At 44.7% G+C, this 14,367-nt stretch overlaps 1 protein-coding gene across 2 annotated transcripts in view; it reads right to left on the bottom strand.

Annotated features, from left to right (window-relative positions):
* Positions 1-6,812, bottom strand: part of TPM4 (tropomyosin 4) — a 113,079-nt gene extending 106,267 nt beyond the window's left edge. For both annotated transcript variants that reach the window (XM_073685744.1, XM_073685754.1), the window contains exons 1-2: positions 6,594-6,812; positions 992-1,117 (exon numbers count right to left, since the gene is read on the bottom strand). In XM_073685744.1, coding sequence (XP_073541845.1) covers positions 992-1,117; positions 6,594-6,707 — 240 coding nt within the window. In that variant the 5' untranslated portion in view covers positions 6,708-6,812. The remainder of the gene's footprint in view (positions 1-991; positions 1,118-6,593) is intronic.
* Positions 6,813-14,367: the final 7,555 nt, after the last annotated feature.

Here is a 14,367-nt window from a genome sequence, read left to right as displayed (position 1 = left end):
ATACTGAAAGCCCAGCTACTGAGAGAAAATGAACTTTATTCCTCTGAGCAGCCTCTGGCTTTCAGTCAGAGGGGGTGCAGGGAACAATTACAGTCATCGCTCAGTACATAGTGAGCAGCAGCTGTACACATGCCCCGGCACTGACTGACAGCCGGCTCGGCACTGATGTACTGCAGAGCTAGATGTCAGTGCTGGGGCCTGGTTACGGCCGACGCTCACTATGTACTGAGCAGTTACTGGAGCTGCCCCTTAATGACTGAATAAAGTAGAATATCACTGCACTTCCTATATACCATGCTCGGGCAGGGTCCAACACCAGTAGATATGTAATGCAAGAACTCGGCACTCAGAATGTAGTTTCAAAAATTTAATAGCCATAAAGAGAGTGTTTACACAGCAGACGTTTCGGTCCCATGGACCTTCATCAGTACACTCTGTGAGGCTGTATTTTTAGAAGAGATAAATGTGGGACTCAGTGTCTCCCAGTGGGGATATAAATCCCTATCCTGCGCAAACTTTCATCTGGGTATGTGGCGTCATAACGCGGTATCCACCGCTCGTATGGGGCGCCACATCGTAACGAGCGGTGAATACAGAAGATGAAGGTCCATGGGACCGAAACGTCTGCTGTATAAACACTCTTTATGGCTATTAAACCGCTTCAATGACTGAAAGCCGGAGACTGCCGGGAAGAATAAAATTTCCTCCCAGGAGTCGGGCTTTTAGTGCGGCGGTCGCACGGCTTTAGAACACTATTAACCTGCAGATGAACCCTATATCTCCAGGTTAGTAGCTTTTTGTGGATATGGCAGGTTTCCTTTTAAGGTTTTTTTTTTGTTTCGGATTCTTTATTAATTATGCCATTTTATGTTGGTTTTACGTAAGATAAGGGAAGGGAAGAAACATACAGGAAATATCTCATTAACAAGATCTTAGAGACATTTTTCTCAGATGACAGCAGGAAACCAAGAAGTGTACTTAGCAGACTTACATCAGTTGCTTTTTTCTCAGCCTGCTCCAGTTTCTCCTGAGCGTCCTTTAGAGCTTCAGAGTATTTATCCAGTTCATCTTCTGTTCCTTTCAGCTTCTTCTGCAGTGCAACCAGTTCATCTTCCACCTGGCAACATTTAAAATGGATTTGTTATAACGTGTTTGGCAGTCGCCCACCAGTAACGCAGAACTAAGGTGTACAAAGAGAGCCCTTAAACCCATTTATACTGGTGTGCACCTTCTACAGTATTCACAACAGTATCTTCCACTAGACACAGCGGTGCAACTTTCCCCATATATTTAAAGGGAAATTTCTAGAATAAATGTTAGATATATCTTGCAGACCCACAACTATCTCTAGAACAGCGGTCCCCTTTCCAATGGGTGAGGCAAGTATCAGCAGTCTCATCCAGGCAGGAAAATGGTGAGGTGGCTGCATTTCTTTGGGATATTCTTATCTGTTTTGGTAAATGGCATGCTTGGCTGTGACACCCATGGAAATAAATAGATATTGCCATGCTCATCATTCCCTATTTACTCATTCACATATCTATTTATTCCCCTCCTGCATGAACTAGCCAGTGGCTGCCTCACCAGGATGCTAATGGTTTGGGATCTATTGTACATATAGTAGGTGCTGGTTCCAAAGGTTAGACAGTAGTCATGTATTTCATGGTAAATGTTGTCAGTAACAGCTCAGTTTCATGGTTTAAGCACTGGGTTGAATCATCCTGTTATAGAAAATGAATAGAGAGCTGTAAGGAAGATCTGATAAGCAGAGCGACCTGCACCCCAGTTTTATCCAGCCGTCTAATAAGTATTGAATGTGTGCTGCATCCTCACCCATCATTTACTTATAGATGTTATAATTAAGGACTGGCAAGTAGGGTTGAGCGAGTATGTTCTGTCCGAGTATGCTCGGGCCGAGCTCCGAGTACTTACAGCTGCTCGGTGATATGGTTAAATCGCTCCCGTGTGCATGATTTGCAACTGTTTGACAGCTTTATTACATATGAGGAATGTGTAAGAAATAGACATTCCTCACATGTAATAAAGCTGTCAAACAGTCGCAAATCATGCACATGGGAGCGATTTAACCATATCACCGAGCAGCTGTAAATACCCGGAGCTCGGCCCGAACATACTCGGCGAAAGGGTTAATAGAACATACTCGCTCAACACTACCAGTGGTAAGTTATCTGTGATATATTTCAGAATATCAGTTATCCATCCCACTTCAGTCTGCTGCAGATGGGGTGTTGACCTGATGAGCCATTGCGCACTATTGGGCAAAGTCTAGGCTCCAGTCCCGAGGAGGATCTTTTGGCCCTGTGCTACGGACATTTGACCTGGAGTAGGATTATATATATATTTGTACAGAGCCCTGAAAATGTATCCATACCCATGAACTTTTCCATATTTTATCATGTAACACGCACAAACTTAAATGTATGTTATAGTGATACTCCAACAAAAGTAGCAAGTATTTGTGAAGTGTAAAAGAAATACAGGTTTTCTACAGCCCCCTGCAGTCTGATACCCCTAAATAAGACCCTGAGTGCCCAATCGCTTCCAGAAGTCACATAATTAGTAAATTGAGTCCACCTGTGTGTAATTTATTTTCTGTATAACTACAACTGTTGTGTGAAGGCCTCAGAGGTTTGTTTGAGAACATTAGGGATCAAACAGCACCATGAAAACTAAGGAACAGATCAGACAGGTCAGGGTAAAGCTGCGGAGAAGAGTAAAGCAGGGTTAGGTTATAAAAAAAATAGCCCAAACTCTGAACATCTCATGGTGCACTGTTCAATCCATCATCCAAAAATGGAAAGCTTATGGCAGAACAGCAAACCTACCAAGGAAAGGCCGTCCACCTAAACTGAAACCCCGAGCAAGGAGACCACTAATTAGAGAATCAGCCAAGAGGCCCATGGTCATTCTGGAGGAGCTACAGAGAGCCACAATTCAGGTGGGAGAATCTGTCCACAGGCAACAATTAGGCCACGTTCACATATTCAGTATTTGGTCAGTATTTTACATCAGTATTTCTAAGCCAAAATAAGGAGTGGAACAATCAGAGGAAAAGTATAATAGAAGCATGTGCACCATTTCTGCATGTTTCATCAACTCCTGGTTTTGGCTTACAAATACTGATGTAAAATACTGACCAAATACTGCTGCATGTGTGGACGTAGCCTTAATCGTATACTCTACAAATCTGGCCTTTATTGACAAGTGGCAAGAAAGATTTTTAAAAGCAAGAGATAAGAAGGCTTGTTTACATTTTGCAAAAAAACATGTAGAGCTTACAAAGAGCTTGAGAGAATATGATTGATGCTGCTACATTATGATGAGGTATATGTACTACAAATATTATGTGTAAATCACATTACTTCTGTTGCCCTCCTAATAATAGTGCTTATGACAAATGTAGCAAATTGGGAAATTAGATTGTGAGCCCCACTGCGCCTTAGGTCCAGATCTGACTACAGCACGGTGGGTTAGCTTGACCGTATATACTAGGTAATTAATACAAACTGTTATACATATGAAAAGAAATGATCTTTTGTCTTAGGGTTCACAGCCTATAATCTCTCTCTTTGTAGACTAAATATATTACTACAATAAAAATAGAGGCAAATGCTCACTGAACATTAAACACTAATCCGGTAGATATTAAAATACAAAATGATCTCACTTTATATTGTTTCTAAATCTCCCACAGGCTGCCACATAATACCATCCAAATTCTGCTCAGAGGTCACTTAATGCCCGCTATTGTTCGTGGGAGTGTGTGTCAGAAATTAGCTAGATGACTTAACTTGTTGGAGAATCTGGTGTAGTGATACCCAGTCCTACAGCACAGCTGCCATGATCCCTGGCTATCATAAGTGAGATTCTTATAGAAGTGCACAGTATTTATGCCAGAAGACTTCTCGGGGAATATTCCCATTCTGTGTACCTTCAAAGTTTGGAAGAGAACCATGTCTAATAGTAAAGCATCTTTTATATTTTATACTTATTGTAAAATACAAAGTTGAAATCGATGGCATAAGCTATTAAAGCATTTGATAAGACTTTAATCAAACATATACCAGGATAAGCTTTAAGAAAATATGTGTAACATATGTTTAGAGGGAATATTAAAATACATAAGTAAAAGACACAAAAACAAGAAAATGAAGGCAGTAATGCTGACATGTAAACGCAAGTAATTTAAAGCTAAAGTGCCTGTGTACTATCCCATTATTGCAATTGCACAAGAGATATGCCAGGAAATAAGGCGACGTAACCTCCAGATCCTACTGGAAAGCATATTTCTTACAGTTGCACTACAGGGTGGTCCATAGGCACTTTTACTTTGAATTACGTGATTAATTTTGATAATTCATTACCTTTTTTCTAATTACATGTCAGCTTCACTGCCTTGATTCTTTTTCTCTGCTTGGTTCACCCACTATCCTGTCTGTCTTTGTGTCGGTGTTATTTTTTTTTTACTTATGTTTTTTAATGTAAATTAATAAAAATGTCTTTAATGTCCTTTAAATATATCCTGCACATATTTTCTTGTTTCAAGTTTTAATACATCCTTTTCAAGAGTTTAACAGGTTATTCTTAGTGATGTAATGATATCTCTGGATAGCAAGAATTGGCTAAAAAACACTTATGTATGAATGTATGCTTTTCTTTACACAGTATGCACTGTATGATGACATACAATATTTCATGTATACATTTATAATCTCTATTTTATTATGTTACTGTAATATGTCATAAATAGGTTATAATGCAGTGGATCACAAATGATATTTTTTTTAGCAAAGAAAAATAAGTGATTATATGCAGTCATCAGCATGCTTAGAGACCAGTTTACACTTTAAATGCAGTTCTTTGTGTATTATACTATAGATGACCTGTATATATGGGGCAAGCATGTTAACTAGTAAATGCATTGTATAAATTACATGCAAAAGATACTAAGGATTTGTTCAGAAATACCATTGAGATATTATTTCTGTGTACTCTACCTACAAAAATTCATCCCTCTAAAATATCCATGTAAATCTAGCGATAGGCGTTATTCCGATATAGTGGTCTTGCAGCAGTAGATTTTATCCGGGCCAGCTACAAAACCGAAGCAATCTGTGGTAACACTATGTTGAGTTTTTTGCCGTATGGCCCTGGTAACATGCCAAGAACCACTATGAAGAATCCATAGAACTTGGATGTTTTAAAGGGTTGACTTTTTCTAGGGAGAATGCTCAGCAATTTTAACTTCCTATAAGGAGAAGGCTTATTATCTGTCACATAACATATTGCCTTCCCTGATTACACAGTGACTTGGCTCCTCATCATCGAAAGCAATACTTGTGTAGCAATGGAGTTATGATGGTACCTTCAAGACATTGTGTTTCTTGAAGCAAAGAGTGTATGTGGCAAAACCATACATGAAAACAATTTATTTCGTTCTAACCTTGATGAACTAACTCCCTCATACTTTTTTTACTGAATTCCTAGAGTTGGTCAGATCATATTGCTGTGATTTAAACAGTTGGCTTAAAATCAACCTCAGTCAGACTTTCCTTACCAAATAAGGAAGGGAATTTTTTATTCCTCTGTCAGGTAGGCATAATCTAAGCAATGCGGCATGTAGCCCAACAAAAGAATAGACACGGTACAGACAATACTTGTGGAACAGGATCAACTTCACAAAGTCAATCATTGGACCATTTGTAGTCTCTTAGGTTACTAGACCCATCATCTTGCCATATAGGCAAAATATGAATCTTTAAGCTGCATTATATACAATAAAAGATGGGAATTTGTAGACCACCATTAAAAATGAAAATATAACATTATTTTTTATTAAATTAATGTTAATTTCCTTGTTAACCACAATATTCTAATATGTGCTGATTAACAACTTGGTGTCTGATGCCAGGGACTTCTGCATGCCATGTATGTGTCCTGCTTCACTTTGACTCTTATTATTGAATATGCACAATCTAAACACAATAATATTCAATACATGAATGGGATCAACAGTCGTGTCAGGTGAGTATAACTGAGATAATGAATTATCTCCTGGTACTGGTAACTGGTACTGCGTGTAACTTGCGATCTTTAATTGACATACTATTAATGCTACAGAGTTCTCAAAGGATACATTTGAAATAAAAGAGAACTAGACATAAATTCCCAATTTCTAGTCTTGGGGATGCAGGCTAGATTCCTTACATGTCTGGTCTGCTTTATGAAGGAAATGCATAGATTTTTTTTCTTTCTATATGAACGCAACATAAGTAGTTACTACTGCATATTTGAAATCAGTATATGTTAGAGAATTCACTTTTGCTCTCCATATGTAGATGCAAACGGGTATAGGACAGAACACTGCTTCTATCTTTTAGGCGTAAGATCTACAGTGTATAACATATAAATAATATATATTAGTAGCAAAAAGGAAGATCTAAAGCTCTTTTAAGTCTACTGACTTATTTCCTTTACTTATGATGCGTGTACTTGTATTGTTAAGTGGCTATATGATTTTGTGTGGACTAGAACTATTGGTGCAATGTCCAGGATTATACTTGAATATATACCTGTTTACACTTGTCCTCTGCTGCTTTTTTATCTGCTTCAGCTTGTTCTGCCCTGTCTATGGCATTCTCCTTATCTAGCTTCAGCATCTGCATCTTCTTCTTTATTGCCTCCATCCTGGCTGGTGCTTGTAGCCTGGCTGCAGAGAGGAAAGGAGCAGGACCTGGCACAAAAGAAGATGGCTTGAACTGAACAGAGCACAACTAGAGGAGGATAACCTAGAAGCAGCTCTAAACTCACAAAGAACATCATTGGATGGATTACTCCCCTGGGACACCACAATACTTTCTCTAACATCCTTTCCAAGGAGAGACTTGGACTCCTTTCAACATCAAAATCCGCATCCCTCAACCAGTCACCTTATTTGGGATTGATTTTGCAGTAAAGGAAAAAAGAAAAGATTTGGTTTCCATTTTTAACCTTCTGACAACAGCAAGTGTGCTGACAAATGAACACATGCCACAGATAAAGCTTATTAGCATATCTGGGTATATTTGTCCAGTGTGTTCAGCTGCCCTTTCAAATGGAAGCGGTGCATGTCATCGAGTCACAGGAATAAAAGCTAACAGTTATGCCATGGTAGTGCCAGGTAATACATTTTTTAAAACACTGCTCTGCCATAGTTATGCTAGCACAGTACTGTGCCTTCCGGTAAATGTCCAATGACGTTGACATAACTAAGAAAAAACTCTCCAACCTTTCGTAACCTGTGAGATTGTTTTCACACGTGTTGTTTTGAAGCAGTTTTCTTTACTCATCATTACATTTAGTGTCTAGGAAATCGGCTACAGAGCTGTGTGTGACTACAGTTCATGCAGCAGGGTTGTGTATGTTTGCAATGCAGATTGTTCATGTACATCATGTGTATTCTGCACAGCTGCGTGAGTGTACAATGTGCTTGCTGTAAAGAGGTGTGATTTGGCTTCTACAGAACTGTGTGTGTTTTTAACCTACATGCAGAAAAGGTCAACACTAGTGATGAGCGAACGTGCTCGCCACTGCTCGGTACTCGCCTGAGCATCACTGTGCTCGACAAGAAGAACCTAGAATATAAGACATACAGTACAGACCAAAAGTTTGGACACACCTTCTCATTTAAAGATTTTTCTGTATTTTCATGACTATGAAAATTGTATATTCACACTGAAGGCATCAAAACTATGAATTAACACATGTGGAATTATATACTTAACAAAAAAGTGTGAAACAACTGAAAATATGTCTTATATTCTAGGTTCTTCAAAGTAGCTACCTTTTTCTTTGATGACTGCTTTGCACACTCTTGGCATTCTCTTGATGAGCTTCAAGAGGTAGTCAACGGAAATGGTCTTCCAACAATCTTGAAGGACTTCCCAGAGATGCTTAGCACTTGTTGGCCCTTTTGCCTTCACTCTGCAGTCCAGCTCACCCCAAACCATCTCGATTGGGTTCAGGTCTGGTGATTGTGGAGGCCAGGTCATCTGGCGTAGCACCCCATCACTCTCTTTCTTGGTCAAATAGCCCTTACACAGCCTGGAGGTGTGTTTGGGGTCATTGTCCTGTTGAAAAACAAAAAAATGATGGTCCAACTAAACGCAAACCGGATGGAATCGCATGCCGCTGCAAGATGCTGTGGTAGCCATGCTGGTTCAGTATGTCTTCAATTTTGAATAAATTCCCAACAGTCTCACCAGCACACCTCCTCCTCCATGCTTCACGGTGGGAACCAGGCATGTAGAGTCCATCCGTTCACCTTTTCTGCGTCGCACAAAGACACGGTGGTTGGAACCAAAGATCTCAAATTTGGACTCATCAGACCAAAGCACAGATTTCCACTGGTCTAATGTCCATTGCTTGTGTTCTTTAGCCCAAACAAGTCTCTTCTGCTTGTTGCCTGTCCTTAGCAGTGGTTTCCTAGCAGCTATTTTACCATGAAGGCCTGCTGCACAAAGTCTCCTCTTAACAGTTGTAGAGATGTGTCTGCTGCTAGAACTCTGTGTGGCATTGACCTGGTCTCTAATCTGAGCTGCTGTTAACCTGTGATTTCTCAGGCTGGTGACTCGGATAAACTTATCCTCAGAAGCAGAGGTGACTCTTTGTCTTCCTTTCCTGGGGCGGTCCTCATGTGAGCCAGTTTCTTTGTAGTGCTTGATGGTTTTTGCAACTGCACTTGGGGACACTTTCAAAGTTTGCCCAATTTTTCAGACTGACTGACCTTCATTTCTTAAAGTAATGATGGCCAGTCGTTTTTCTTTACTTAGCTGCTTTTTTCTTGCCATAATACAAATTCTAACAGTCTATTCAGTAGGACTATCAGCTGTGTATCCACCAGACTTCTGCACAACACAACTGATGGTCCCAACCCCATTTATAAGGCAAGAAATCCCACTTATTAAACCTGACAGGGCACACCTGTGAAGTGAAAACCATTTCCGGTGACTACCTCTTGAAGCTCATCAAGAGAATGCCAAGAGTGTGCAAAGAAGTCATCAAAGCAAAAGGTGGCTACTTTGAAGAACCTAGAATATAAGACATATTTTCAGTTGTTTCACACTTTTTTGTTAACACATGTGGAATTATATACTTAATTCATAGTTTTGATGCCTTCAGTGTGAATGTACAATTTTCATAGTTATGAAAATACAGAAAAATCTTTAAATGAGAAGGTGTGTCCAAACTTTTGGTCTGTACTGTAGGTATTCCACAACATACTGTATATATATATCCATCTGAACTAACAGTCCTTCTGAGGAGTAATCCAGCTGCATATAATCAGTGCTAGGCAGACAGGCAATGTATGTGGCAGACTGGAGTGTATGATACAGCACAAGAGGGTTCATTGAACGTGCTTTCTGCTGCTGCTGTAATAATTACAGATATTTGTAGAAATAGCCCCAGCTATCAGGGGCCAGGGCAATTTTTTTTTATCTTAATCCTGGTTATTTGTTTAAAAAGCAATCTAGAGCAGTGGTCCCCAACCTTTTTTGCACCAGGGACCGGCTTGAAGCAAGATCATTTTTCCATGGCCCAGCAAGGAGGGGGTGGGGTGGGCGGGGCTTTGGTCATATGGGGGCGGGGTAATGGAGGGATTTGGAGTTTAGTGCATACTTATCATATAGTGTAGACCAGGTCCCCGCCAGGAGCTATGCCAGGAGCCCCACATAATGTGCTGTGCCAGGAGCCGCATCACTGAGGCCCCATCACGCCCTGCAGCAGGACAGGGCAGCTGTCCTGACAGCTGCTGTTCAGCTGCATTTACTTCATCCCAGGGGCGGACACAGACTGTAGTGGGCCCCTGTGCAAGAAATTTTTGGGGGCCCCCCCCGCCCTTCATAAGGCAACAAAGTTATGTAAACATAACCCCCCCATGTGCATCTCTCACCCCCCCATGTGCAGCTCACCCCCGTGCATCTCTCATCCCCCTCCGTGCATCTCTCATCCACCCCCCGTGCATCTCTCATCCCCTCCGTGCATCTCTCATCCCCCCTGTGCATCTCTCACCCCCCCGTGCATCTCTCATCCACCCCCCGTGCATCTCTCATCCCCCCGTGCATCTCTCACACCCCCGTGCATCTCTCATCCACCCCGTGGATCTCTCACCCCCCCCGTGCATCTCTCATCTCTCCCCTCCCTCCCATGTGCATCTCTCATCTCTCCCCTCCCCCCATGTGCATCTCTCATCTCTCCCCTCCCCCCATGTGCATCTCTCATCTCTCCCCTCCCCCATGTGGATCTCTCATCTCTCCCCTCCCCCATGTGCATCTCTCATCTCTCCCCTCCCCCCCATGTGGATCTCTCATCTCTCCCCTCCCCCATGTGCATCTCTCATCTCTCCCCTCCCCCCCATGTGGATCTCTCATCTCTCCCCTCCCCCATGTGCATCTCTCATCTCTCCCCTCCCCCCATGTGCATCTCCCATTCCCCCCACTCCTAGTTAATTGTATTTAAAAAAAAATAAAACTTGTTATACTTACCCCCATGCGATCCCTGCAGAATCCTGGCGCTCGTCCAAATCGCTGACACCAGGTTCTCCTGACTTCCGGCCATGTGACGGCGCCGTCACATGACCGGAAGTCAGGGGAATCATGAAGGTGCTGCTGCAGCAGCGCAGCGCTAAGATGTCCCGGACCCGGCGCTTAGCATGCGGCCGGGGGCCCCATGAGGAGAGAGACGCACAAGAGGGGGGCTCCGAGGGGGCTCCTACCGGCCGGGCCCCATACTGGAGGTTGGAGGGGCCCCCTCTCCCCGCGGACCGGCTGAAAAACCCCAACGGCCCGGTCCTGATCCGCGGACCGGCGGTTGGGGACCTCTGATCTAGAGTACCCCATTTTTCTGCTCCATTTGCTTGTTAGCACCGCAGAATAAAGCCAGATCTGTTCCATATTTCAGCGATAAAAATCCAGAAATTTGAACTGAACGTGGAAAATATCAGCCTCCTTTTCTATTCTGTTGCAGTGTGTGGGTCAAGCTATTCACACTAGGTGTCTGTGAAGAATAGTATTAGTAAATTACAGGCCTGCTATTTAAAACCGTGGTTCTCTGTCAGACATATCACCTATAAGACGGTTCCATAATTAGCCATTTCTTCCATTTCCATTCTGTTGCAGTGTGTTGGTGAAGCTATTCACACTAGGTCTCTGTGTAGAATAATATTAGTAAATTACAGGCCTGCTATTTAAAATTGTGGTTCTCTGTCAGACGTATCACATATATCTGCATTCCAAAATCAGCCATTTCTCATAAACATGGAAAATATTGTCCTCCATTTAAAATGGGCAAGGTGCGTGGCAAGGGACGGGGAAGTGGACGTGATGGTGCATGCAGAGGATGTGGCCGTGGGCAAGCTCAAATTGTACCACAACAAACACCCACATCTTGTCGCTCGACCTTCCTGTCCCAATTACTAGGGGACCGCAGTACACCACTATTGAACCCAGAGCAGTGTCAAAAGGTTGTTGGTTTGATAGTAGATAATGCTTCCAGTCACTTTGCTCCCACTACCACCCTGTCTTCCACACGGTAAAGTCTCAGTAGCCGTGAGTCTGGACCGCATATTCCTCACCCTGATCCTCCTTCCTCCCACCATGCCGAGTGCCCGGAGACAACTGATCCCACACTTGGACACTCAGAAGAGCTATTCACTTTTCCATTTGTAGATTTGCGCATCTCGCCCGGCCAGCTTTAAGCAAGACAAGAGGAGAACGCGTGTAGCGATGCCCAAATATTGGAATAGCCACGGTCACACGAAGGCGACGGTGGGAAAGCGATGATGAGACACAATTGCCAGAAAGTCAGGAGGAGGACCAGGGTGCGGAAGTGGAAGATGAGGTGGTGGATGATATAGTAACTGACCCAACCTGGCAGGGGGACATGCAGAGCGATGACAGCAGCACACAGGGGGAGGGAGGCATAGCACCACAACAGGCAGGAAGAAGCAGTGTGGTGTCCGCAGACACAAGGCGGGAAAGCGTTCCACGTAACGCCAACACAACGGAAGTTGCCAGAACAACTGTTAGGTCTTCCCGAGTCTGGTTCTTTTTTAAAGACTCTGCAGATAACCCCAAAAATCCCATTGGCACCACCTGCCAGGCCAGCATCAGCAGGGGTAGCAAGTTGAGTTGTCCCTACCTCAGTCCTTGGAACGCAAATGCAAATACGCAGCCAACGCCCCACAGGCCACACTACTAAATTCACACATTTCGCGAATGCTTGCACACGAAATGTTGCATTTTAGGCTCGTGGAGATGGAAGCTTTTCGCAACCTGATGGCGGCGGTCGTCCCGCGGTACTCGGTCCCCAGCTGCCACTATCTCTCCCGGTATGCCATACCCGCATTACACGAGCACGTGTCCCACAACATTAGCCGTGCCCTCAATACAGTTACTGGGAAAGTCCACCTAGCCACGGACACGTAGACAAGTGCTTGTGGGCAGAGATGGTACATCTCACTGACGGAACACTGAGTTAATATAGTGGAAGCCGGGACCCAGTCGGACCTTGGGACGGAACATGTCCTCCCGATGCTGAGGATTGCGTGCCCTGGGTCAAACAGGATTGCCCCCACATTCTACAGCTCCTGCACCTCCTCCTCCTCCTCTTCAGCCTCCATCTCTGAAATGGCCACATCAGTCGCAAGCTGGAAGCCCTGCCTCGGCCAAGTGGCAACAGACTGTGCTGAAGCTAATATGCTTATGTGACAAACCGCACAATGCTGAAGAGTTGTGGACAGCTGTGAAAGAGCAGGCAGATCTGTGACTGACACCGCTGACCCTACAGCCAGGCATGGTCGTGTGTGACAATGGCCAGAACCTGGTAGCGGCTCTGAGGCGAGGCAAGCTCACACATGTACCATGCCTGGCCCATGTGCTTAACCTCGTGGTTCAACAGTTTCTCAAAACCTACCTGGATCTGTCGGATCTGTTTGTGTGCCCATTTTAGAAAGTCAGCTACAGCTTCCCCCACCCTTGTTGTGCTTCAGCAGCATTTGCAGCTTCCAGCTCACCGACTGGTGTGCAATGTCCCTGCACGTTGGAACTCTATATTGCAGATTTTGGGAAGGATTTGTGAGCATAAGAGTGCAGTTGTTGACTACCAGTGTCAGGCAAAATGTATTTTTGTCCTAGTTTTAAAAATGTTGAAAGGACAGCTAAAGATGTCTTAAATCTCCGCCCCCTGTTCACTTGGAAGGGACCTCCATAGAACTCTACTCTTGCTTCCCCCAAACAAGGAATTTTTATAACCGTCATAAACCTCAGCCAAGAGCAAACATACTGGTCTACACTGGATTTCCCCTCCAAAGCCTATTGTGTAACTGTACAAACTGTTATGCACACGCCCGGACTGACTGGTGTGTGTGTGATTTAATGATCCCACTGTGCCGGAGAGTGCCTGGAGGGGCGTAACTAAGTATCAACCCGATCCGACCAAGGTCGCACGACGGCTACGACGCCGTGCACCAGGGAGGAACCGAGCAGAGGGACCAGATGCTACTCCAGGTCAAACCCCGGATACAGCTGTTGACCCACACCGGGGAATACAGGAGCTGGCAGGTTAGGCTGGCACACTGACAGGCGGGTGTAGGCAGGCTCGACTGGTATGCAGACAGGTGGGTTCTGGCAAGCACGGCTGGAGTGCAGACAGGGAGACACTAGCAGGTTGGAGCGCAGGCTGGATAGGGTCCAGTACAGACTGGGACTCGGGAAAAGAACCACAGATGCGGTAGACAAGCAGAGCAGAGAGGAACCGCTGGATTGGTGAGCAAGACAGAGCAGAGAGATACCGCCGGAGTGGTGAGTAAGCAGAGCAGGGCGAAACCGCAGGTGCGGTGGTCAGGGCAGAGCAGAGCTAAACCGCCAGAGCGGTGAGGAACCGCCGGAGTAGTGAGCAAGGCAGAACAGAGAGAAACCGCTGGAGCGGTGAGCAAGGCAGAGCAGGCAGAAACCGCTGGAGCGGTGAGCAAGGCAGAGCAGGCAGAAACCGCCGGAGCGGTGAACAAGGCAGAGCAGAGATAAACCGCCGGAGCGGTGAGCAAGGCTGAGCAGGAGGGAAACCGCCGAAGCGGTGAGCAAAGGCAGAGCGGAGGGAAACCGCCGAAGCGGTGAGCAAAGGCAGAGCGGAGGGAAACCGCCGAAGCGGTGAGCAAAAGCAGAGCAGAGGGAAACCGCCGGAGCGGTGAGCAATGGCAGAGCAGAGGGAAGCCGCCGGAGCGGTGAGCAATGGCAGAGCACAGGGAAGCCGCCGGAGCGGTGAACAAGGCAGAGCGGGCTGGAACCGCCGGAGCGGCGAGTAAGGCAGAGC

Source organism: Phyllobates terribilis, unplaced genomic scaffold (genome assembly GCF_046119375.1).
Source record: "Phyllobates terribilis strain yellow unplaced genomic scaffold, ASM4611937v1 Scaffold_1__5_contigs__length_1240528914, whole genome shotgun sequence".
NCBI lineage: Eukaryota > Metazoa > Chordata > Amphibia > Anura > Dendrobatidae > Phyllobates > Phyllobates terribilis.
Note: the sequence above shows the minus strand (reverse complement) of the source record. Positions and strands in the feature narration are given on the sequence as shown.